This window comes from Crocuta crocuta, unplaced genomic scaffold (genome assembly GCF_008692635.1).
Source record: "Crocuta crocuta isolate KB4526 unplaced genomic scaffold, BGI_CrCroc_1.0 scaffold279, whole genome shotgun sequence".
Taxonomy (NCBI): domain Eukaryota; kingdom Metazoa; phylum Chordata; class Mammalia; order Carnivora; family Hyaenidae; genus Crocuta; species Crocuta crocuta.
In genome coordinates this window covers 5,929,817-5,954,786 of record NW_027551570.1, presented here as the reverse complement: position 1 = coordinate 5,954,786, position 24,970 = coordinate 5,929,817, and the positions used below count along the sequence as shown (strand labels likewise).

Below are 24,970 nucleotides of genomic sequence, written 5' to 3'. Positions count from 1 at the left end.
AAAATGGAAAGTACAAAAGCATTTTAATAAAGGGATTCCAGTTTGTATTGCCTTTTCAGTATGTTCCCTATATAACATAACTTGATTTTTTAAAGTTTATTTATTTTGTGTGGGGGGGGAGAGAGAGAAAGAGAGAGAGAGAGAGAGAGAGAGAGAGAGAGAGAGAGCGCGTGCACAAGATTGCAAGCAAGGGAGCAGAGAGAGAAGGAGAGAGTGAATCCCAAGCAGGCTCCAATGTCAGCACAAGCTTGATGAGGGGCTTCATCTCACAGCCATGAGGATCACGACCTGAGCCCAAATCAAGAGTTGGATGCTTAACTGAGCCACCTAAGTACCCCAACATATCTTCATTTTTAAATGCTAATCTTTTACCTATAGACTATAATGTTATTTGAGTCCATAAAATGATTAACTTTTACAGACTAGTGACCCTTTTTTATAGGCCATGGGGTTAAGAAATGTAACAAGGCCTCAGAGCTGGTATGTGGAGTCCTTTACTATATGGCTATATGATTACAGGATTAATATTTTTACTTTCTACATACTTACTGATCATAGAAAGTATTCTAAATATACTTAAAAAAATTTAAATTACAAACTGAAAAGTTTGTAATTGAAAAGTCCAGCATAAGACATGTTAAAAGGGGGGAAGGCACATTCATTTTCCTCTGAATTGGGGAGACAATGGGTAGATTTTTTTAAGTTATCTTAATTAATTTTAGAATCAACTTAGGAGTTTCAAACAAAAAATAAAGATCCACCAACATTCTAAGAACTGGTTTCACAGATGACCATAAACAGCAACAACAACAAGTAAGCCACACACAGTACCTCCCAGGTTTAAATTTTAAATAAAATATTTGGGGTATTTTATCTGACCAAAATTTATTCTTAAGAAGAATGAAGTCGGAGAAGACACACATTTAAGTGATACAATCAATGCAGTAAGGCACAGGTAAAGCAATGTTATAAAAACCAGACCTATATTGCTTTTTAAAACCCATTCATTTTATCTTTATGTAGTACTGTGTAAGACAGCCAATGTAAAAACTTATAAGTACACAGCTGAATTAATTTCAAGCCTAAATTCACATTCCAGTTTCTCGTCATCCACAACTTGATCAGGGACAGAAACACCAAAATGGAGAATGAGACAGGAGGAAAGAGGTAGCAAGAAAAAAGAGATGACTTGAAAAGGAGATCATACAGGTTACCAAATATAATTTTTTATAATATAAGGCAAGTGTCAAACCCTTATTAGCTCCTTATTCAAGCAACAATTTGATAGGCACTATATTTGACAAATATAGGAAACACAGGTGTCTGGTATGAAGATATATCCTTGAATGAATATACATTCTTACCGGTTGAAAACACATACTTATCAATAATTTGTATATAACTTCAGAGCTGTGAGGTACCTTAGAAGTCATTAACAAAATGGGAGCCTGTGTTCCAATGGAACTTAGCTAGAAGATAACTGCACACTTGCATTTAAATAGGATGTCGTACATCCCTAGGCAAGATTAAGGTAACTTTTATGAAATCTATTTCTTTTTTTTTTAAGTTATATTTATTTATTTTCGAGGGGCAGAGACAGAGAGAGAGGGAATCCCAAGCAGGCTCTGTGCTGTCAGGGTAAAACCCAAGGAAGGTTCAACCTCATAAACTGTGAGATCATGACCTAAGCCAAAACCAAGAGTTGGATACTGAACCAACGGAGCCACCCAGGCGCCACTATGAAATCTATTTCTAAACCAACATCATAAACTGTTGCCTTAAAATCTACTTAACCACCATATCTCAATTGCTTTGCCAAAAAATTCCCTTGTCATGTATAAAATCTATCATTGATTTTTTCTAAATCAATAAGGAGATAACTTCAAATAGGACCACGGGTCTAAGTATTACACTGTAAATGAGCCTCGTGTAAGACTAATTCTCATTTCTGTATTTCAAAAGAAAATAGTTATAAAAATCACAGGTACAATAATCAACTATGTAGGCACTGACATATGAATGATCTATCATCAAATTATATTCAATATTCATGTCTAAATGGCACTGTATAAATAAAAAGCCTAATTTTCACCCCTTAAAGATAGCACAATACAAACTATAGCATGTGTCATAGCTAATGATATAGATCAGTCATAATCCTTTATATTTCACACACAAAAGATTAATTTAATTAGTCACTTGATCATAAACAGATCTCCTAGATATTTTAAAAAATTTGGCTGTGGAGAGCATGGGTGGTTCAGTCAGTTAAGCATCTGACTTTGGCTCAGGTCATGATTTCAGTTTGTGAGTTTGAATCCCGTGTCAGGCTGTGCTGACAGCTCAGAGCCTGGAGCTTGTTTTGGATTCTGTCTCTTTCTCTCTTTGTCATTCCCCCACTTGTGTGTGCGCGCGCACTCTCTCTCTCTCTCTCAAAAATAAACATTAAAGCATTTTTTAAAAATTTGGTTGTGATCTCTTGAGGAATGTTAAGATCCAATCTGCATTAAAAAATATTGCTAAGCTTTAGAAGAAACAAGTACAAATTTCTTTCCCTCACGAGTGTTTAGATATTGTTCTGGTTCCCAATTATCCAAACAGCAGGAATTCTTCAAACCAAAATGAGGAGTTCAAATTTATTATCAAAAAATTTTAGTAATTTTTTAAACTATTAAAAAAAACCCTCAGTAGGTAATATGACTGAAAACTGGAAACTTGAAACATATATTCTTAGGTATTTCAAACTTAAGCATATATATAACAAGAGTTGTTTATGATACCTCATATCATATCCTTTCCTTTCTCGGGTATAACATGCATAAATTTTGTCCTATAGCTGAGAAAGGTAATTTATAGAGCAAAGACCTAATTATATATGGACTTGCTGCTACTGCAGCTGTCAGACGGGGTCAGTGACATCACTAAAGTCACCTAAAGTCCTTTCTCTACCAATCTGAAGGACACTGGGTCATCACACCCACAAAAGATGAAATCTTAAGAAATTAAAGCTCTGAAAAACACATTTTAAGGTTAAATGTTTTTACTAATCCTGAACAGTTCAATTTTGTTTGTGGTTTTCTTTTCTTCATAGCACAAGATATGGACTGGCAAATACTCATAATGAATTGATGAATTAATATAGAAGCAATCAATGAAAGTATCTTGGAAAAGTCAAAATGATGAATACACATTACATATAAAGTAGTGATGTTCAAAATAGTGGCTGCATGTAGCTTTTCACAAAATTATGTCCATTCCTTACATGTAACACATTGATAGGTCTTTCAATTTTTATAAAATTGAAACAAATTGATACAGAGAATCGTTGAAAGATTACTGTGAATACCTGTATACATATACCTAGATTCCATCACTAATATTTTACCATAAATGTATCATCATATACCAGTGTGTTCACCCTGCCATCCACCCAATTATTTCATGTTTTTCAAAACTTGCAGATAGGACTACATATGATCTCTAAACACACTGGTATGCATATCATTAATTAGGGTTCAACATCAGTTTGATGTGTTACCTCCTAAGCGAAAATTTGTAAGCAATGAAGCATACAAATCTAAAATGTATTATTTCATGAGTTTTGACAATTACTTATTTATATAATACAAAGCCTGTAAAAATACAGAATACTACCATCACCCCAGAAAGTTCTTCTATGTCCCCTTTTCATCAATCCCTCCTCACAGAGGCAACTGTTTTATTTCAACTACAGAATCTGGAACGCAATATAGGTGGAATTTCACCTGTTCTAGAACCTTATATAAATGGGAATAGTACATATATTCTTGTGTAAGGCTTTCACTAGACAAAATATTTTTAAGATTCACCTGTTTTCTTGTGTCTATCAGTATTTTGTTCCTTTTTATTGCTGAATGGTATTTGTTATTGATACTGTTTTAAACAGCTAACTTCTAAATACTACAGTGTAGATTCTGGATTTTATTTCATACCTTCATATTGACATCAGCTCCATTGCCTACTAGAAGCTCTAAACACAGCGCTCCATGTGTTGATGCAGCAGCAAAGTGCAAAGGAGTAAATCCTTTTTCATTCTTTTGATTTACATTAGCACCACAGTCTATAAGTTCATTTACTACAACATCTTGTCCATTATAGCAGGCTACATGAAGAGGTGTATTTCCATAGGCATTTGGTTCATTCATCTATTGGAAGAAAAAAAATCTCAATGTTAAGTAGTCTCGCAACTTGCTACAAGAATGGAGGTTATTTTAGCACTGTTGTGGTTGCAATCAACTTATTAAAGCAAAAAACAGGGATAAGTGCATAGATAAAGCTTATCATTCTAAAGTTCTTTTAAAATAATGAATATTCACAACAGCATTTTGGTGTCAGATTTTGTACATTCGGGGAATATAATTTATATATACAATGTCTACTTCATGACAAAATACAATGATTTTGAGAAGGATATTTTAGGAAAATGAAAACTAAACATATTTCTAAAAGCTTTCAAAGTAAGGTACAGTTATAAGAATCAAGACAAATGAACACAAACTGAAAATTCTGAGATATAGTGAATAACATGCATATTTTCAATTTTTTCACTTGTAGTGACAAAAGATTAAAGTTGGTAATGCAGTGAAGATTAGGATTTTTAAAAATGAGTGGCATCTTTTTCAATTTCGTTTTTGCAACTAAGTTGGAGTCTAGATACTTTCCAGCCTTACATGTTGATGTTATTGGTATAATATAATGAAGGTGCTCAAATGAATACGTTCGATATTGAGACATAATTCTTGAAGCTCAAGTTTCTTTTTCATTTTGTTTCTAATAAAATAGGTGAATACTTTATAGGATTTTTTTTTTAATTTTTTTTTTTAATGTTTTATTTATTTCTAGGAGACAGATAGAGACAGCATGAGCAGGGGAGGGTCAGAGAGAGAGAGAATCACAGACTCTGAAACAGGCTCCAGGCTCTGAGCTGGCAGTCAGCACAGAGCCCGACGCGGGGCTCGAACCCACGAACCGCGAGATCATGACCCAAGCAAAAGTCGGACGCTTAACCGACTAAGCCACCCAGGCGCCCCAGGATTTTTTTTTTGAGAGAGAGAGAAAAGCACATAAGTGGGAGAGAGGGGTGAGGGGTAGAAAGAGAGGGAGAGGGAGAGAGAAAGAGAGAGAAAGAGGCAGGCAGGCAGCAGGCAGGCCATGGTCAATAGTCTGAGGGTAGGATCTGACCATGCCACATAAACCAACTGTGTCATTTGGGGAAAAGGGGGAACTCTGGCGCTCTCAGTTACCAATGGACTTGGAAACTAAAATCAGCCATGTAGGTAAGTGACCAATCAATCACACCTATGTAATGCAGCCCCAATAAAATCTCTGAAAACAAAGCTAAGGTGAACTTTCCCAGTTGGCAAATACCATGAGCATATTCTCATACACTGATGCTAGGAGAGTAAGGAGTCCTAACTCCATTGGGAGAGAACAATGGAAGCTTGGTGGTTAAATACTCCTGGACTCTGCCCTATGTGTCTGACCTTTGGATGATCTTAATTTGAATCTTTTTATGTAATAAACCATGAGTATAATAGTTTTCAGTGAGTTTTTTAAATCTTTCTAGTGAATTATCAAACCTGAAGGTGGTTCTGGGAAACATTCCAAACTTGTAGTTGGTTAGAAGTAAGGGTGGTCTTGTGTGGAGACTGTGCCTTCTAACTTTGAAGTTGACCCCAACTTATCACAACTCTATTTAACATTTTCTTTTCTGAAATCTCTGGGAACAGAAATTTGGAGGAAGCAAAAAAGTAACACTTAACTTTGGTCACAGTACCTAGATTTCATCACCAAAAGCTAAGACACATGGAATAGATTCCTCCTCAGAGTTTCCAGGACTTTGAGAGATTGAATTTGTTGTATTAAGTATGGTAATTCGTTATAGCAGCCTTGAGAAATTAATAAATTATGCAATTGGAGGCCACATGTCACTAAACAGCTCTAAGAATGGCCACTTATTTCAAAGAATGCTATGTCAGCATCGTTCACAAGTGTTATTTTACTGTCAATAAAAGAAACTTAAAAACCTACACTAGAATGGATGTGAAACAGCAATCATTTATCTAGGTTGGGGTACTGTAAGGCATTAAGCGACTCCAGTGAAACAGAACTATAGGAACTGTGGAGCTGAAATAAAACTTCTATCTATTTGTACTCTACAGGACCCGACTTAACATGTTTGGATTTTTGCAACTTCTCCCAATTCTGACAGGTAATTTACTTGCTTGCTTCAGGCAAAGTGTTTCTTACCACTCTTAAATTGAGTCTATTCAGCTCCATAATTCTTTTTATTTTTTAATTTACATCCAAGTTAGTTAGCATACAGTGCAACAATGATTTCAGGAGTAGATCCCTTAATGCTTCTTGCCCATTTAGCCCACCCCCCCACCACAACCCCTCCAGTAACCCTGTTTGTTCTCCATATTTAAGAGTCTCTTATGTTTCGTCCCCCTCCCTGTTTTTATATTATTTTTGCTTCCCTTCCCTTATGTTACTGTTTTTTTTTTTAATTTTTAATGTTTTTTATTTATTTCTGAGAGAGAGAGAGAGACAGCATGAGCAGGGGAGAGTCAGAGAGAGAGGGAGACACAGAATCTGACACAGGCTCCAGGCTCTGAGCTAGCTGTCAGCACTGAGCCTGACCTGGGGCTCCAACCCACAAACCGTGAGATCATGACCTGAGCCGAAGTCAGATGCTTAACTGACTGAGCCACCCAAGTGTCCCGTGCTAATCTGTTTTGTATATTAAGGTCCTTATCTGAGTGAAGTCATATGAGATTTGTCTTTCTCCAACTGACTAATTTCACTTAGCATAATACCCTCTAGTTCCATCCACATTGGCGAAAATGACAAGATTTCATTCTTTTTGATTGCCAAGTAATACTCCAGTGTGTGTGTGTGTGTGTGTGTGTGTGTGTGTGTGTGTGTGTGTGTGTACACCACATCAACTTTACCCATTCATTCATAAGTGGACATTTGGGCTCTTTCCATACTTTGGCTATTGTTGATAGTGCTGTTATAAATAATGGGGTGTATGTGTCTCTTTGAAACAGCAAATCTGTATCGCATGGATAAATACCTAGTAGTGCAATTGCTGGATCGTAGGGTAGTTCTATTTTCAATTTTTTGAGGAACACTGTTTTCCAGAGTGGCTGCACCAGTTTGTATTCCCACCAGCAGTGCAAAAGAGGTCCTCTTCCCCACATCCTTGCCAACATCTGTTGTTACCTGAGTTGTTAATGTCAGCCATTCTGACAGGTGTAAGGTGGTTATCTCATTGTGGTTTTGATTCATATTTCCCTGATGATGAGTGATGTTGAGCATTTTTCCATGTGTCAGTTGGCTATTTGGATGTCTTTCTTGGAAAAGTGTCTATATTCATGCCTTTTACCCATTTCTTCACTGGGTTGTTTTTTGGGTGTTGAGTTTGATTAAGTTCTTTATAGATTTTGGATACTAACCCTTTATTAGGTATGTCGTTTGCAAATATCTTCTCTCATTCTGTCGGTTGCCTTTTAGTTTTACTGACTGTTCCCTTTGCCATGCAGAAGCTTTTAATCTTGATGAGGTCCCAATAGTTAATTTATGCTTTTGTTTCCCTTGCCTCTGGAGATGTGCTGAAGTTGCTGCAGCCAAGGTCAAAGAGATTTTTGCCTGCCTTCTCCTTGAGGATTTTGATGGCTTCCTGTCTTACATTTAGATCTTTCATCCATTTTAAATTTACTTTTGTGTATGGTGTAAGAAAGTGGTCCAGGTTCATTTTTCTGCATGTTGCTGTCCAGTTTTCCTAGCACCACTTGCTAAAGATAAAGAGACTGTCTTTATTCCACTGGATATTCTTTCCTGCTTTGTCAAAGATTAACTGGCCATATGTTTGTGGGTCCATTTCTAGGTTCTCTATTCTGTTCCCTTGACCTGAGTGTTTGTTTTTGTGCCAATAACATACTGTCTTGATGATTACAACTTTGTAGTACAGCTTGAAGTCTGGGATTTTGATGACTCCTGCTTTGTTTTTCAAGATTGCTTTGGCTATTCGGGGTCTTTTCTGTTTCCATACAAATTTTAGGATTGTTCTAGCTGTGAAGAATCCTGGTGTTATTTTCATAGGGATTGTATTGCATATGTAGATTGCTTTGGACACTATTGATGTTTTAACAATATTTGTTCTTCCTATCCAGGAGTATGGAATGTTTTTCCATTTTTTTGTATCTTCTATTTCTTTCATAAGCTTTTTTTTTTTTTAATGTTTTATTTATTTATGAGAGAGAGATAGAGACAGCATGAGCAGGGAAGATTCAGAGAGAGAAGGAGATACAGAATCCGAAACAGGCTCCAGGCTCCGAGCTAGCTGTCAGCACAGAGCCCAATGCGGGACTTGAACCCATGAACCATGAGATCATGTCCTGAGCCGAAGTCGGACGCTTAACCAACTGAGGTACCCAGGCGCCCTTCTTTCATAAGCTTTCTATAGTTTTCAGTGTATACATTTTTCACCTCTTTGGTTAGGTTTATTTCTGGGTATTTTATGATTTTTGGTGCAACTGTAAATGGTACAATTTAAATTGTAAACTGTAAATCGATTCCTTGATTTCTCTCTCTGTGGCTGCATTATTGATGTACAGAAATAGAACTGATTTCTGTGTATTTATTTTATATCCTGCGACTTTGCTGAATTCATGGATCAGGTCTAGTTTTTTGGTGAAATCTTTTGGGTTTTCCATATAGAGTATCATGTCATCTGCAAAGAGTTAAAGTTTCACCTCCTCCAAGCTGATTTGGATGCCTTTTATTTCTTTGTGTTGTCTGAGTGCTGAGGCTAAGACTTCCAATACTATGTTGAATAACAATGGCGAGAGGAGACATCCCTGTATTGTTCCTGACCTTAGGGGGAAGCTCTCAGTGTTTCCTCATTGAGGATGATATTAGCACTGGGTCTTTTATATGTAGCTTTTATGATCTTAAGGTATGATCCTTCTATCCATACTCTCTTGAGGGTTTATTAAGAAAGAATGCTGCATTCTGTCAAATGCTTTCTCTGCATCTACTGAGAGGATCATGTGGTTCTTGTCCTTTCTTTTATTGATGTGATGAATCACACTGAACTGTTTTGCAGATATTGAACCAGTCCTACATCCCAGGTATAAATCCCACTTGGTCGTAGTGAATAATTTTTTTAATGCATTGTTGGATCCTATTGGCTCCAAATATCTTGGAAGATTTTTGCATCCATGTTCATCAGAGAAATTGGTCTATAGTTCTCCTTTTTACTGGGGCCTTTGTCTGGTTTGGGAATCAAGGTAATGCTGGTTTCACAGAAAGAGTTTGGAAGTTTTCCTTCCAGTTCTGCTTTTTGAAACAAATTCAAGAGAATAGGTGTTAACTTCCTTAAATGTTTGGTAGAATTCCCTTAGAATGCCATCTGGCCCTGGACTCTTGTTTTTTGGGAGATTTTTGATTACCAACTTGATTTCCTTACTGGTTATGGGTCTGTTCAAATTTTCTATTTCTTCCTATATCAGTTTTGGTAGTTTATGTGTTTCTAGGAATTTTTCCAATTCTTCCAGATTGCCCATTTTATTGGCATATAATTGCTCATAATATTCTCTTATTACTGTTTCATTTCTACTGTGTGGCTGTGACATCTCTTCTTTCATTCTTGATTTTATTTACTTGGGTCCTTTCCTTTTTGATCAAACTGGCTAGTAGTTTATCAATTTTGTTAATTCTTTCAAAGAACCAGCTTCTGGTTTCATTGATCTGTTCTATTGGTTTTTGTTTTTTTTTTATAGCATTGATTTCTGCTCTAATTTTATTATTTACTGTCTTTTGCTGGTTTGGGGTTTTATTTGCTGTTCTTTTTCCAGCCCTTTGAGGTTAAGATTAAGTTGTGTATCTGAGACCTTTCTTCCTTCTTTAGGAAGGCCTGGATTGCTATATACTTCCTTATCACCACCTTTGCTGCATCCCAGAGATTTTGGGCTGTGATGTTATCATTTTCATTGGCTTCTATGTACTTTTTAATTTCCTTTTTAATTTCTTGGCTAACCCATTCATTCATTAATGGGATGTTCTTTAATCTCCAAGTATTTGTGGTCTTTCCAAATTCTTCTTGTGGTTGATTTCGGGTTTCATAGCATTATGGTCTGAATATATGCACAGTATGATCTCAATCTTTTTGTACTTATTGAGGGCTGATTTGTGTCCCAGTATGTGATCTACTCTTGAGAACGTTCTATGTGCACTGGAGAAGAATGTATATTCCGTTGCTTTAGGATAAAATGTTCTGAGTATATCTATTAAGTCCATATGGAAACATATGGAGCATAAATGTTTACAATTGTTAGGTCTCCTTGGTGGATAGACCCCTTAATTATGATATAATGCCCTTCTACATCTCTTGTTACAGTCTTTATTTTAAAGTCTAGATTGTCTGATATAAGTATGTCTACCCTGGCTTTCTTTTGCTGACCATTAGCATGATAGATGGCTCTCCATCCCCTTACTTTCAAACTGAAGGTGTCTTTAGGTCTAAAGGGGGCCTCTTGTACACTCAGCTCCACAATTATGCCTTGCACCCTTTATCCAACCAGACAACCATCTACCATTTTCCTGTTTGTTTTTATAGCTGATCTAAAGCACCTCCCTCTATCAGAGCCTAACCCTCTCTCTCCTTCTAATTTGTCCCTTTAAAATATATTTTTTTTTCTTTTTCCTTTTTTTTTTTTGAGAGAGAGGAAGAGCATCAGCAGGGGAGGGACAGAGAGAGGGGAGGACAGAGGATCTGAGGCGTGCTCCACACTGACAGCAACAAGCCCAATGCGGGGCTTGAACTCACAAGCAGTGAGAGATTATGACCTGAGCCAAAGTTGGATGCTCAACCGACTGAGCCACTCAGATGCTCCCTTCTAATCTGCTCTTTTTAATCTGTTTTGAAGAACCAGATGAGTTTGTCAGAACTGTACATAAAATAAGAGAAAGTAATATACTAAGAAGGGCATAAAAGCACAAGTACTTAAAGGATGGCCTGTGAAAGTGACAGGCATTCTTGGCTATCTCAATTCAGGAAATCAAATATATTCCAATAAATCAGCAGCCCTCCTAACCAAACAAATTTATACAGTAAGGAACACTTAACAGTTGATAGGCAAGAAGCCTTGAGTTTTCCTGCCTAGCTCTTGAAAATATCCTGTAATGTGAAGTGCTACAGTAATTTAAAGCGAGTACTAGACTAACTGAGCAAGTAAGACTAACAGCAGTAACCTAGCCATTTAGGAAAAACAATGTCTCATCTGTTGGTTTCCACAGCTAAAATGGAGCTACAGGGCTTGCAATGTGATGAAGCAGAAAAACCTGCATCATTCATTCTCTTTTGGAATGTACTTTACCTCGTAATATACTTTTAATATACTTTGATTCATGATCAGATATTAGTGCACTATCTACTATGTAAAGAACTATAAATATTTAATTAAAAGATAGAGATATTATTGTGTAAAATTATCTTTTTCATTTGAAATAAATTCTGCCAACAAGGAAATCACAAACATATAAAATTCTTCCTTCATTTATACTGCTCAATCTATATACCTACATCAACTCCAAGATCCAGAAGATACTTGACTACGCTGATCATTCCACTAGAGGCTGCTGCATGAAGAGGTGTGTAAGACTTTTTATCCTTGCACGTCACTTCAGCTCCATGCGCCACAAGTAATTTCACTACTTCAATGTGACCTGAAAATGTGTTTATGAGAGTAAAAAAAAAAAAAAAGCAGAGGAGAATATGGAAAATATGAAATACAATCTTGGATATCTTTTTAAAAAAGTAAAAATGCAAATTAATAAATAATGCATAAGTCACTAATAAATCAAGTTATAATCAGAGAAAGGATGGAAGAAAAAGGTAAGTATTTAGGTAATTTTGATAAATGTTGACAGAGGTAACTAACTGAAAACTATTGTACTTTTTTATTATTTTATACAGTGACAACCTTACAATTAATCTATAACCCTCCTTTTGTCTAGAGCTTGTTTTCAAGGTTGTTTTAATACATTCAAGTTCTTTTTTTTTTTTTTTTTTTTTTAATGTTATTTACTTTTGTGAGAGAGAAGGTAGGTGGGCAAAGGACAGAGAGAGGGGGACACAGAATCCAAACCAGGCTCCAGGATCCAAGCTGTCAGCACAGAGTCCAATGTGGGGCTAAAACCAACGAACTGTGAGATCATGACCCGAACCGATGTCAGATGCTTAACCAACTAAGCCATCCAAGTGTCCCAACACATTCTCACGTTCTGAAGTTAGCTTTTTATGTCTAATGTAACACGTAAGTTTATGTTTCCCTGCCTTAGTGGAATCTTCCACTTGAAAATCTGGGAGTGACTTGGGCTTGTTTCTTTAAAATGTTAGATCTTTAGAACATGTGTAAAGACTTCTTCTCCCCTATTATATTCTTAACCAACTTAGTTTGTTATTCACCTTTGTATCAATCAGGATAGGCTAGGTTATATGTGCTATGGTTAAGTCAATTCCCAAATCTCAGTGGTATTTTATTTTTCATCATCACCATGACTGTTTGGCAAGAGGGCTCTGTTCAGTCACTCAAGGACTCAGGTTCATATAGCTGACACCACCTTGAATGTGGCCAGTCAGCACTAAAAGGAGGAACAGATTACAGAATCATCTCAAATCAGCAATTAACTACTCTGGTCCAGAGGTGATGCTGCTATCATTCACTAGTCAGAACTAGTCCCAGGCCCCACCATATCATACAAGGAGGCCAGGAAGGGGGACATGTATCCAGAAAGTGGGAGAACCACTACTCTCCTTTTATATCTCCTTGGTTTTTGTCACATTAGATTATACAGTGCCTTCTCCTCTTCCCATTATGCTTCCCACCCTTGAGCCTTTGTTCATGGGATTCCTTCATTGCATGGAATGTTCTGCTTGGATGTCTCTTTCCAAGCACTGCTACTAATCCTTCAAGGCCCACATCAGTTCCCACCTTCTCGAATCAACCCAGTTATCTCTCTTCCCTAGAAGCCTTATAAGCCAAAAGCACCACATACCTGTAAATACTACTAATAAGTATATAATACCTTCTGATGGTTCTTAAACTTGAATCACTATTTATTTAACTGCCCCTAATTACATTTGTGTATTAACTTCCCAAATATATATTTTCAAAGGCAAAGGTATATTCCACATGGCTGAGAACAGTGTTATATACAAAATAGGCACTCAAAAAATTTTTATATTCCTTCATAGGGAATGAGTATATAAAGTTAATAACTATAAAAATGAGGCTCTCAAACACAGGTCCCTTTCCCTTGACAAATTTAGGCCAGGTTACAAGATTCACAAAGAATCAATTAGATTTAATTGTTTACATGTAAATTACCAATTAAAGTGGATGCTTTCAGCTATTTTTTTTCCCCACCACAATAAGAAATATCTACTATATTTTTAGGGGAAAAAAAATCAAAGTAGTACCTATCAAATCATTAAGTGCCAAATCAAACGTAATTATCACGTATGAGTATCACCTGGTCCAAAGATCAATCACTACACATTGCCTTCTGATCTATGGCTCTAGAAAGACAGCTAGTTGCATTTACTGTAATGCATGAAAATCAGTACCTAGAAGGCTCACATATAAACATAGCTTTTCAACTGGGCAAATACATACTATTCACTAATATGTCAAAAAGAAACAAAGTTCTCGATGTTGAAGACTGGAAGGCTCATAATACAAACATATTAGAAAAACAGTTCAAAACCAATACACCATTCTAAGTAAATGACAAAGATTATATTAATTGTGCATATAAACTAGTAGATTCTAGGAAATACTTATTTTTCTCAACATCAATAAAACTTTATTTTGAAAAAGGACTATGCAAAGGCAAATTTATAAATTTAAAACAAGTATTTATTTAAGCACATTTCAGATATATGGATAAATTACTTTATTGGACCACTGAAAACATGAAAGAAGGGAATAAAGTTCTAGAATGAAATAAATGATATTGTTCTACCTACATAGCCCTGGACAGAACAAGTTATGTGTCTTCCCTGTTAATTTATAGACTGCCGCTACCAGGAAGACTAGATTTCATGTAATTCATCTAGGTGTAGTTGTAGAAAATGATATTCTTTGGACATGCATAGTATATATAATTTTACTTGGAAAATTCCCTACATTTTTCTTTTGTTCATGAATTTGTAAAAAAGGAGAAAATGAATGGTGATCAGAATTTCTAAATCTTTATGAAAAGGAAGGAGAAAAAAACACTATTTCATATTCATTCAAATCATGCACTGTTTTAAGAAGAAATAAAGAAATGAGTTGTTAGTCACAGTAATTAATATTTATTCAGTGCCATCTATGTCAAAGTCATTATGGTAAGGTGATTTGAGGTAGAATTTGGCTGAATATCGCTAAAAGTACTGAAAACAACAGAAAAGATGAGTGTGTAGAAGGGATCTTAGTGGAGTGTTCACCCAGAGTGAACACAGGGTAGGGAGGGGGAAATGATCAACTCTTTGGGGACAGAGATATCGCTGCCAAACACTGACACGTAATTCAGTAATAGCATATGGATAAATGGTAGAGCCTAACAGAAGAGTAACAGGAGCCTCAACCAGGGGATATAAGGCCAGGGCAATTAAAGAAGTTTGTGAGAAAGAAATTATAAGAAGACTATATGTAATTTTAATGTCTCTCTCACAAATACGGATTCTCTGAATATAACCTAGTGGGGCCAAAGATCTGGACTTCAGGCTTGTCTATTAGGCCAGTCAATAGCTCCCTACTTTTACATGTTTAGCTCTCTTTTAATCCTGAATGCTTAGAATAGCTGAACAGTTTTAGAAGCTATGTGTCAACACTCCTCTTCTTCCATGCTGAAAGAGACAGGGAAAGGAAAATTATAAGTCCCCGAATGTTTATGCTCAAAAATTAAATTAGGCCCAAGAAACACAGACTATCTCTTTTAATCTGCAACTGGCCTGAAAAGTGACACTTACTGCACCAAGGAAAACAAAGCCACTGAAGGACGGCTCTTGAGATATACACACCCAGCTATTCCAGGAGCTCAATTAGAGGCAACCCACAAAATCCTCAAGCCTTCAATTTCATGAAAACAACTGCTTAGTTAAGTCCTAATTCTTTGGAGGTAAAAGGCCTGATGCATTCTGCTTCATGTTTAAAAGGTGTACTAAATCATTCAGGATAGCTGCTCTAAAACTGTCTGGAAGGATAAGCTACAGAAGAATAAGCTGCTCCAAAACTGTCTGGAAGGATAAGCTACAGAAGAATATTCAGAAAAGTCCCCAAGACTTAAAATATGAAAAATCTACAGGCTGTGAGGAAGGGACTTCAGGATGCTATGGGAGACATGCTTCTGGATGTTTTACTTTCAAGTAACAGAAGAAAATTGCCCATGATGTAACTAATGGCATGAATCTCTAGTGTGAGAGAAACACCAGAAGCCCAAAATGTTCAGCATTTGGCTTTCATAACAGGGACATCTGACAAGGATGTTAACCTTCAAGAACCTTCAATTTTGATCTTTCCTTATACTCACACTAAAGGTCAGACTTGCAATCCACTATGGATTCTGCTGGTTTTGGTTTTTTCTATGACTTACAAAAAATGTTGGACCTTGAGATTATCTACATAACTGGTTTGAGCTCATTTATTTTCTTCCATTGTCATATTTTACAATTTTATAGTTTTAATCTTATTTTTATGTGAGAGACAGGAAAAGTCAAAACCAAGAGCAGGGAGTCCTGAGGATAAGCTATGCTTAAAGGAAGGGTGGCTAGCTAAATGTCTTTGTAATTAGGTAATATGAATGGTAAATTAGGGAATGACTCCAGTATTACACAAAAGGTGTCAATCCATATGTGATTTTTCTTAAGCCAGAGGAGCCAGAATACAAAAGGAAAATTGTAACCTTTGGCAGAGAAGAGAAAAAATTCTGAGGCTCCAAGGCTACAGAGGGAGGAAGAGATCTTTCTTTTATCTCTTGAAACTTGAAAAATGAAATGTGTATATCCATCTCTTCCTCCCAGAGGTACAACTCTAGCCTTGCAGGACTTGCAAGGTTCGTGACAGGTTGTACTTCCTCCATACTTAGAAGTTTACTTCCACCTGCATGGTTTTAGTACCCACATGTCCGCTCTTTTTGTGCACTTAAAAATATCTTGAGGTAGGCTCAAGATCTGCCTGTGCTTGGCTGTCCAAGTCACCTTAAGAACCAATTAATGTTTCTGTTAGTGTTCTGGTTGCATGATTTTGGGTGGTCTACCCTAAGACTGTTTTCCCATGAGCTCTGTCAGTCTTAGAGTGAAACTGTGCAAATCCCAAGAGTTTTCAAGAACATATATATCATGTCACAGCAGGGAAGTCTACACTCTAAGTCTTAGTTTCTTTATGTGAAATTACTGTTGTAGAAATCAAACACGATTGTTGCCTATTCAACCCAGTAGCCCAAAATAATAGACTTCTTAAAGCATCTTCATAACATCTATCTTAATATTCCCATAAAAATAAGGATGGCTATAAGAATGGGCTTCCAGGAAACACCAATTAAAATTACGATTCCCAGACTGTGTGTAGGATGTCTCTCCCTTTAAAAGTAAAGAGAATTATTTTCAAATTATTTCAAATTATTTTCAAACATTTAGGAGAAATGGACCTAACAAACTCCTGTTCTGGCCAATGTCCCCCACTACAAGGCTGGGTCCACTTGCGCAGCAAATTAAGATATGGTGTAACTTCCCACTATCCTTTAAAACTATACCAAATGCAAGAACTAAAATGTACAAATTTTCCTGAATACATGTCAAAAAAATGAAACTTAAAACATACATACCCATATATGCCGCCCAATGAATTGCCCGTCTATCTTTCTTGTCAAAAGCATTAATATTGGCACCTCTAGACAAGAGTAGTTTGACCATCTGTAATAAAAATAAATAGTTTCATAAAAATTCTGAAGAACTGTTCATGAATATCCCTTATGATGGCTACTCATCTCAATCTCTGTGGCACTGAATTTCTGTGTTGTAGAAAGGAAGGAACTAGACTAAACAGTGAAGATCCTTTAACGTAATTTAACAAATAATAGGACAAAATATGAAAAAAGGATTCACAATGCATGTTACTGAAGTCAGGCATCAGTAGCTTAAAGATGTCACTTTGTGTCTGTCCTGGTATTTTATGAACAATGAAGTACAAATACGGAAAGTCTAAAGGTAGAATATTTAACAGGTTTTATTTCTTTAAATAGCCCAAAGTGCTGTTAAGAAGCAAAAATGCATTCATATCCCACAAATGTCTTAAATATAATTCAGTGACAAATGCAGTATCTATAATATGGTTAGATCTGAAGGTCACTACATAGTCTACATACCTCCTGATGTACCAAGAACAGTATTTCTATTATAACCATATTTATGATAGGTTTCCTAACAGGAAAGGGCATTCCATGTTTCAAAAAAGGAACATATCTTGTGATCTTAACTGCAGTGAAGCAATGATTCTTTATTTTGCGAAAACAGAGAAACAGTGAAAACAACATTGCAGCCACTAGCTCTCAGCCATGGAATCTTGGGAATGTCACTTTATCTCTTTGAGTTTCTGTGTCTGCAACAAAAATGAAGGATGGATAAGCTGGCGTCAAAGGTTCTCGTTACTCTGTATTTCCTTCTGTACTAAGTCTTCTATGTACACATAAACCCTGCTCAACTGTGACAACAGCTAACATTAGGCAACGATTGTTGTATGAGATAACTAAATACTGGGGCGCCTGGGTGGCTCATTCAGCTAACTATCCAACTTCGGCTCAGGTCATGGTCTCATGGTTCATGAGTTCAAGCCCTGCATTGGATTCTGTGCTGACAGCTCAGAGCCTAAAGCCTGCTTCAAATTCTGTATCTCCCTCTCTCTCTGCCCCTCTATTTGTGCTCTCTTAATTAATTAATTAAAGATAATTAAATATTAATTTTCTTAAAATTTTTTCCTTTCATGGTCTGTTATCAAAGAATTCTTGACTAAACATTGATAATAAATAAGAAAATATTTTCTAATCTCTGCATTCCTTTGTTACTATCTTTCTGGGAGCAAAATGAAACTGCTCTATCTTTCTGGATTTTTTTCCCCACAACGCCAGGACATAGTTTTCACATCGTGTACAGCTGGCAGTGTTCTCCTTTGACCATGAAATTCAAGTATATGGGCTGTATCTGACAGGTAAATTTCAAAATTTGAGAATATTGTTATCACAAATTTTATCATGAAAACAAGTCTGAGGGTTTGCTAAAGCAAAATTAGACAAAAATGAGCAAGATCGGTATTTCTGTTTGCTACTACCATGGCTTGAGTGGCTAAAAAGAGCAAACTCATTAATAATTAGAGTGGTGAGTGGGAGGATGATAGGAAAGAGAATCACTGTCTAACTGAACACCACCTACCTCACCATGTCCACTAAAAGCTGCATGATGTAATGCGGTCCTCCCTGCTCGATCAGACACGTTTACATTACTCAGAAGAGGTACCAAAGCTTCAGCACACTTTACAGCTTTATTAGCAGCAGCGATGTGTAAAGGGGTTTGCCAATTTTTGTCTCGAGCATTAACATCTGCAGAATGCTTCAAAAGTACCTGCACTGCTTCCTAAAACATATGAAGATAAAAATTACAAAAAGACAAATGAGTTAAGTTTTAGAAATTATATATATACACAAATATGTATGTGTATATATATGTATTTGTGTGTATATGTGTGTGTATATATATACATGTATATATGTATATATATATATGTAAAGGAATTAAAATTTCCTGAGGAAATAAAAAGGCTGGCAGAACTTGCCATAAACAAGTAGGATTTATTCAAGAAAATAAGATATTTTGAACTAAAGGCAGTACTACTCAGAGCCATTATAAGATGCATGGAGATAAAACATTCTCCTTTTCTGTCCTCCAATTAAAAGCATAACAACATTAAGATGTGCAAGAAATACTTTTAAAAACATTCATTACTTTTCTTGTTTGTCTAGATGGCAATATACAATTAACTTATACTCTCAACAGTTTTAAGAAGATTTACTGCTTCGCCAATAAATATATAAATATTTAAAACATACTATCTCCCAAATTAGTATACATGTTATATTTTATAAAAGGAGAAATCACTAGGACCTGAAGAGAGATACACATTCAGTAAACAGAGAAACAGATACTACAATGCTAACTGGTGAGAAAGCTGGTGTTAAGGCAATTTAAGAGCTTAGTATCCAAAGGGATTTGTCTTCCAGAAACACAAGGAAAACTTCATAACATCTATAAATTGGCCTCATGGCTAGGAATCTAGTATGCCATTTACATTAAGCAATATAGTCAGAACTAAACTTAGCAAGAAATTTTTCCTTATGATAATAATCCTCTCTTTGGCAGAATGATGAACTATGTATGAAATGAAAAGGCCCATAACAGAAATCATCTCAGTTCTTCATTTGCCAGGTNTGGTTTTTTTTAAAAAAAAAAAAAAAAAAAAAGTACATGAGAAGTGTTCGAAAGTGTCAAATAACCGTAAGTAACAAAGACGACTAAACACAATACTATCATCTCTGATTCACACATAGCTTTTGAAGCCTTTCGAATAAAGAGTAAATAGAACTGTTTGAAATACGGGAAACAGTGCAAGTATTTAACAGGACTTTCAAAGACTGGAAAGAGGTCCAGTAATCCATCAATCTGTTAAAGAAGTCAGCCAAAGACATATAAGCCTACTCTAGACCCCACAATTCCTCTCTAGTCATCTAGTTATCTGAAATTTTAAAAGACCCATTCAAGAAAGTCCACAGTGGTTTTATTCATAAGAGCCACAAACCAGAAATGCAAACAGCCATCAACAGGAAAATAAACTGCTGTACATCCATATAATGAAATACTCTTCAGCAATAAAAGGAATGAACATTTAATTCATATAATATGGAAGACTCTCAAAAATATTAAGTTGGGGTGCTTGGATGACTCAGTCAGTTAAGTGTCTGACCCCTGGTTTTGGCTCAGGTCATGATCTCAACAGTTGGTGAGATCAAGCCCTGAGTGGGGGCTCCACGATGACAGCATGTAGCCTGCTTCAGATCTCTCTCTTTCCCTCTCTCTCTTCTCCCCACTCTCAAACAACAACAAACTTTTAAAAAGTATTAAGTTGAGGGGCGCCTGGGTGGCTTAGTCGGTTAAGCGTCCGACTTTCGCTTAGGTCATGATCTCGCGGTTCGTGGGTTCGAGCCCTGCATCGGGCTCTGTGCTGACTGCCAGCTCAGAGCCTGGAGCCTGTTTCAGAGTCTGTGTCTCCCTCTCTCTCTGACCCTTCCCTGCTCACGCTGTCTCTCTCTCTCTTAGAAATAAATAAAAAATAAAAAAAAAATAGAATAAAAAATAAAAAATAAAAAGTATTAAGTTGAATAAAAGAAGTCAAGATACAAGAGTACATACTGTATGATTCCATTTTTATAAAGTCCTACAATAAGCAAAATTATTCTATGGTGGAAAAAATCAGAACAGTGGTTGCCTCTGGGGACAGGGAAGTCTGACTAGAAAGGGATACGAGGTAACTTGCTGGAGTGATGGGTATCTTCCATATCTTGATTGGGAAAAAGGTTACATGGGTGGATATAGGAATCAAAACCCAAGACTACATACACATGTGCATTTACTGTAAATTATACTTCAATGAAAAACTAAGGAGTATATATAAAAAAAAATAGAATGCAGAGAACAAGTGGTACAAACATACCACCAGGATTCTCCAACTCAAGAAGGGTATATTGTGATTTGGCGGATAAAACTAACATTATCCTGGGAAATGGTACTAGGTATCTTGATGGGTGTAGTAGAAAAATAATTAAAAAACAATATGAAGAATTTATAATTGGGTAAGTTAGGCAAACACAGCATATTGTAAGTGCCAGGCTTGCCTTATTCATTCCCAGTCTGGAATTCACAGTATATACTTCTAGAAAGTCTGGAGAATATTTATGTTCTATTAGCAAGAAATAGAAAATCAAAACTATTGTTTTGCTGAAAAGCAAGAATGAATCCAGTTAATGGTAGGTGAGGGGGGGTTAAGATGGCACCTAACAAAGGCTATAAACACAGCTACCAAGATCCTAGAATCAAGACAGACCAAAGTTTGACCAGGGGTTCAATGCTATGGACCGAACTGTGTTCCTCCACAATTTGTATGTTGAAGCCCCAACCTCCCAGTGTGACTATATTTGGAGATAGTGTCTTTAGGAGGTAATTAAAGTTAAATGAGATCATAAGAGAGGCAACTTAATCTGTTAAGACTGGTAGCTTTAGAAGAAGAGGAAGAGAGAAAGATTCCTCCCCCGCCCCCCTTTATCATGTGAAGATACAGTGAGAAAAAGCAGTTTGTAAGTCCAGAAGATAGCCCTCATCAGAAACTGACTCTGCTGGACCTTGATCTGGGACTTCCAGCCTCCAGACTATGAGAAAATAAGTTTCTGTTGTTGTTGGTTTTTTTTTTTTTTTTATTTCTTTATTTTACTTTGAGAGACAGAGACAGAGAGCAAGCTGGGGAGGGGCAGAGAGAGAGAGAGACCATGAATCTGAAGCAGACTCCAGGCTCTGAGCTGTCAGCACAGAGCCTGATGCAGGGCTCAAACCCAGACTGTGAGATCATCAACTGAGCTGAAGCTGGTTGCTTAACCGACTGAGCCACCCAGGCGCCCAACAAATTTCTGTTGTTTAAGCCACGCAGTCAATAATATTTTGTTATGGCAACCCAAGCTGACTAATGTATCCACCATTTACTACTCAAAATAGGTCAGAACACAATAGCAGTAATCTTTGAAAATTCAAAAAACAAACAAACAAACAAACAAACAAACACAAAACCCAAAACACCCAAATCTCTACAGACTAGAGGGAGACATTAAACCAAACCAAGCAGGCGGATTTCTAAAAATTACAAATCAATTAGCCTGATGTCAGAACCTGGAAAAAAATTCTAGATTATATTAACAGCACATTATAATAAGCATTTAGAAAATAATTTAGGAATAATAAAGGGCATACACGGTTCCACTAATGATAAATATTACCATAATAACCTCAATCCCAATTCTTCCATTATTAGAGTATGTGTAAGAGATACTCCAGGTGTGCCTTGACTTTAAAAAAATCAGGGGCGCCTGGGTGGCTTAGTCGGTTAAGCGTCCGACTTTCACTTAGGTCATGATCTCGCGGTTCGTGGGTTTGAGCCCCGCGTCGGGCTCTGTGCTGACTGCCAGCTCAGAGCCTGGAGCCTGTTTCAGTCTGTGACTCCCTCTCTCTCTGACCCTCCCCTGCTCACACTGTCTCTCTCTCTCTCTCTCCTAGAAATAAATAAAACATAAAAAAAAAATTTTTTAAAAATCAGGTAAGTAGGGCACTTGGGTGCTTTAGTCAGTTGAGCGACCAGTTTCAGCTCAGGTCATGATCTCATGGTCCATGGGTTCAAGCCCTGCATTAGGCTCTGTGCTGACCGCTCAGAGTCTGCTTCAGATTCTGTCTCCCTCTCTCTTTGTCCCTCTCTTGCTCACACTCTGTCTCTCTCTCTCAAAAATAAACATTAAAAAAATTTTTTTAAAGAAATAAAAAAGAGTAAGTATCCTAAGACACTGATTTTAATAAAATTATGAAATATGGGATGATGACAAAAGGTTAAATAGTTTTATCCAGAGTGTTCATAGCTTGGGGTCAGTCTAGAAGAGTCTCTACAACTCTAGCTGTCTATGGCTCTGCCTTTTTAGCAATTCTCACCGTTGATTTGAGGTCAGGCATGGGAAAAAGAAGAGCTAACACACTCGCAAATAAATGTAATAGTTGGAGGGACTGCTAACACCTCACATGATAATATAAACTTGGTGTCTTGATAGAACTAAAATGTAATTCTTAAAGTTACAGAGAGCTGAACTGTACGCTCCACTTGAAGAATGGCAGTCACAAATCACTGGTGGAGACGAGATGAGTCAGCCAGCCAATTCCATGAGGTGTCTGGAAGCCATGTCACTGAGGGAGACTGGAGGAGCTGAGGATTTGTTACTTGAAGCAGCCTTTCTCAACTCAGTGAGGGAATTAAGCCCTAACGCATCCTCTTTGTGATGAATTAACTGCTCCACTATGCTCTATGATGGTGTTAGGTTCCAAAGGCCTTGGAGGATTGAGGAAACAGTTGCTGTGATCACCCTCTGTAGGGCTTTCTTCTCTCATGGCACCTCAAAAACATAAACCAAAGCTGCCTAAAATTTGGTCTTTTCCATATCCTTCTGGGGCTATATTTTCCTATTCAATGAAATTAAGTACAGCGCTCTTTTACTCTCAGGATATAACAGAACAAATGAAAAGAACATGGATGCAACTGATATCTTGACTATGTTTCCTACAAAAGAATAATACTACACAGCCTAGTAATTTTTAGGCTGAAAGCAGACTTAAACTTTTCAAGATCACTGCTTTCTAACCTATAGCTGCTTGCCTATAAGTTCAGGCTAAGTACAATTTTTAAAAATCAGCTGTTGAATCTTAGGCAGAACCTGCAATCTTCCTCTAATATTAATTTAAGAATTTTTGGTCTGTTTTACAATCTCTACAAATATACAAAGTATTCTTTAATTTGGCAAAACTCCATTAATTTTAATATTCATATTCCCAAGAGTCCTACTAAAAACTGGAGAGGTATGACTAACTTATTAATAGGTCCCAATGACAGTGATGTTTATCTTTCTTAACTGCTTTGTTTACAGAAACTCTTTACAAGAGGGCTAACCACAAACTTAATTAACATTACCAAGGAATTTCAGAATTCAAAGTATTTTGGTTAATGTCTTAGTTTTCATGATAATCCCCAGATTTCCCTAAAGTCACACAGCTAGAAGGTGGCAAGTGATACATGTAACCAGTTTCTCCAGATCCAGGCTGCACATTCCCTCAGCTACAGCACATCACAGACCCGGATCCGGGGGAAGATGTGCTCCAGTGTACCGCCCACGGTTCTCTCCCTCCCCCTTCCTCCCAACCAGGAGGCCACAGCTAACAGACTGCCTCGGTCACACTGCAGGGTTTGAAATCCCTCCCAGCCACTCCCCCTCTACTCTTTACTTGTTTGAATCTTGTTCTGGGTTCAAGATGTAGTTCATAATGAGGAATATAAAGAAAAACAGAGCTAAGAGTTCTTTGGGCACACTGCATTTTTAAAATGCACCGAATACATTTGAGAAAGAGTAAGATGACAGAAAAAAGAGGGTCTAGGTTTTCATCCCATTTCTGCTACTCAAAAGTTGAGTGGTTTCTGACAAATCATTAACTACAATTCCCTCAAAATATCTATCCTACAAGGATGTCATGAGGACTAGAAGTATGAAAACATAAAAAAGTTCTCCAAAAATGTCAGTTATCTTGAAGAGTAAAAAAGTATATAGGGTCATAAATAAGAAGAAACTCTTCTTCCCCATAAGACACCTAGCATTTTTAGGTGATATATTTAGAACTGGTAAAATGTGAGATGATGTAATGTTTTTGAAGCTAATTTCAGTGTTTAACTAAACAATACTTCAATGAATTGTTACATAGGGCTGATATTGTTTCTTGATTACACTCAGTAGAACCTCTGCAGCCTGTCCAATAGAGAGAAGATTGAGGAAGATTTTATAAGATAGCAAATAATTTCTCTTGTAGGACATAGACAAGGAGGGTTTTATAATCTTTGCTACTTCAAACTCTCCAAGAGACCTTAGTTACAAAAGAGAAATGGGAACACTTAACTTGGTCTATACAAATTCTAAAGTAAAATAACCAACCTAGGCATTTTCAGTTGCTTTTTCCTTCTTTTGAAAACACAGAATTTAATATGGG

General features: G+C 36.7%; 1 protein-coding gene across 5 annotated transcripts in view; it reads right to left on the bottom strand.

Annotated features, from left to right (window-relative positions):
* ANKRD28 (ankyrin repeat domain 28) overlaps positions 1-24,970 on the bottom strand; it is a 202,469-nt gene that overhangs the window by 45,170 nt on the left and 132,329 nt on the right. For all 5 annotated transcript variants that reach the window (XM_077750858.1, XM_077750857.1, XM_077750856.1 and 2 more), the window contains 4 exons: positions 18,518-18,718; positions 16,918-17,005; positions 11,630-11,772; positions 3,972-4,184 (listed from right to left, as the gene is read on the bottom strand). In XM_077750858.1, coding sequence (XP_077606984.1) covers positions 3,972-4,184; positions 11,630-11,772; positions 16,918-17,005; positions 18,518-18,718 — 645 coding nt within the window. The remainder of the gene's footprint in view (positions 1-3,971; positions 4,185-11,629; positions 11,773-16,917; positions 17,006-18,517; positions 18,719-24,970) is intronic.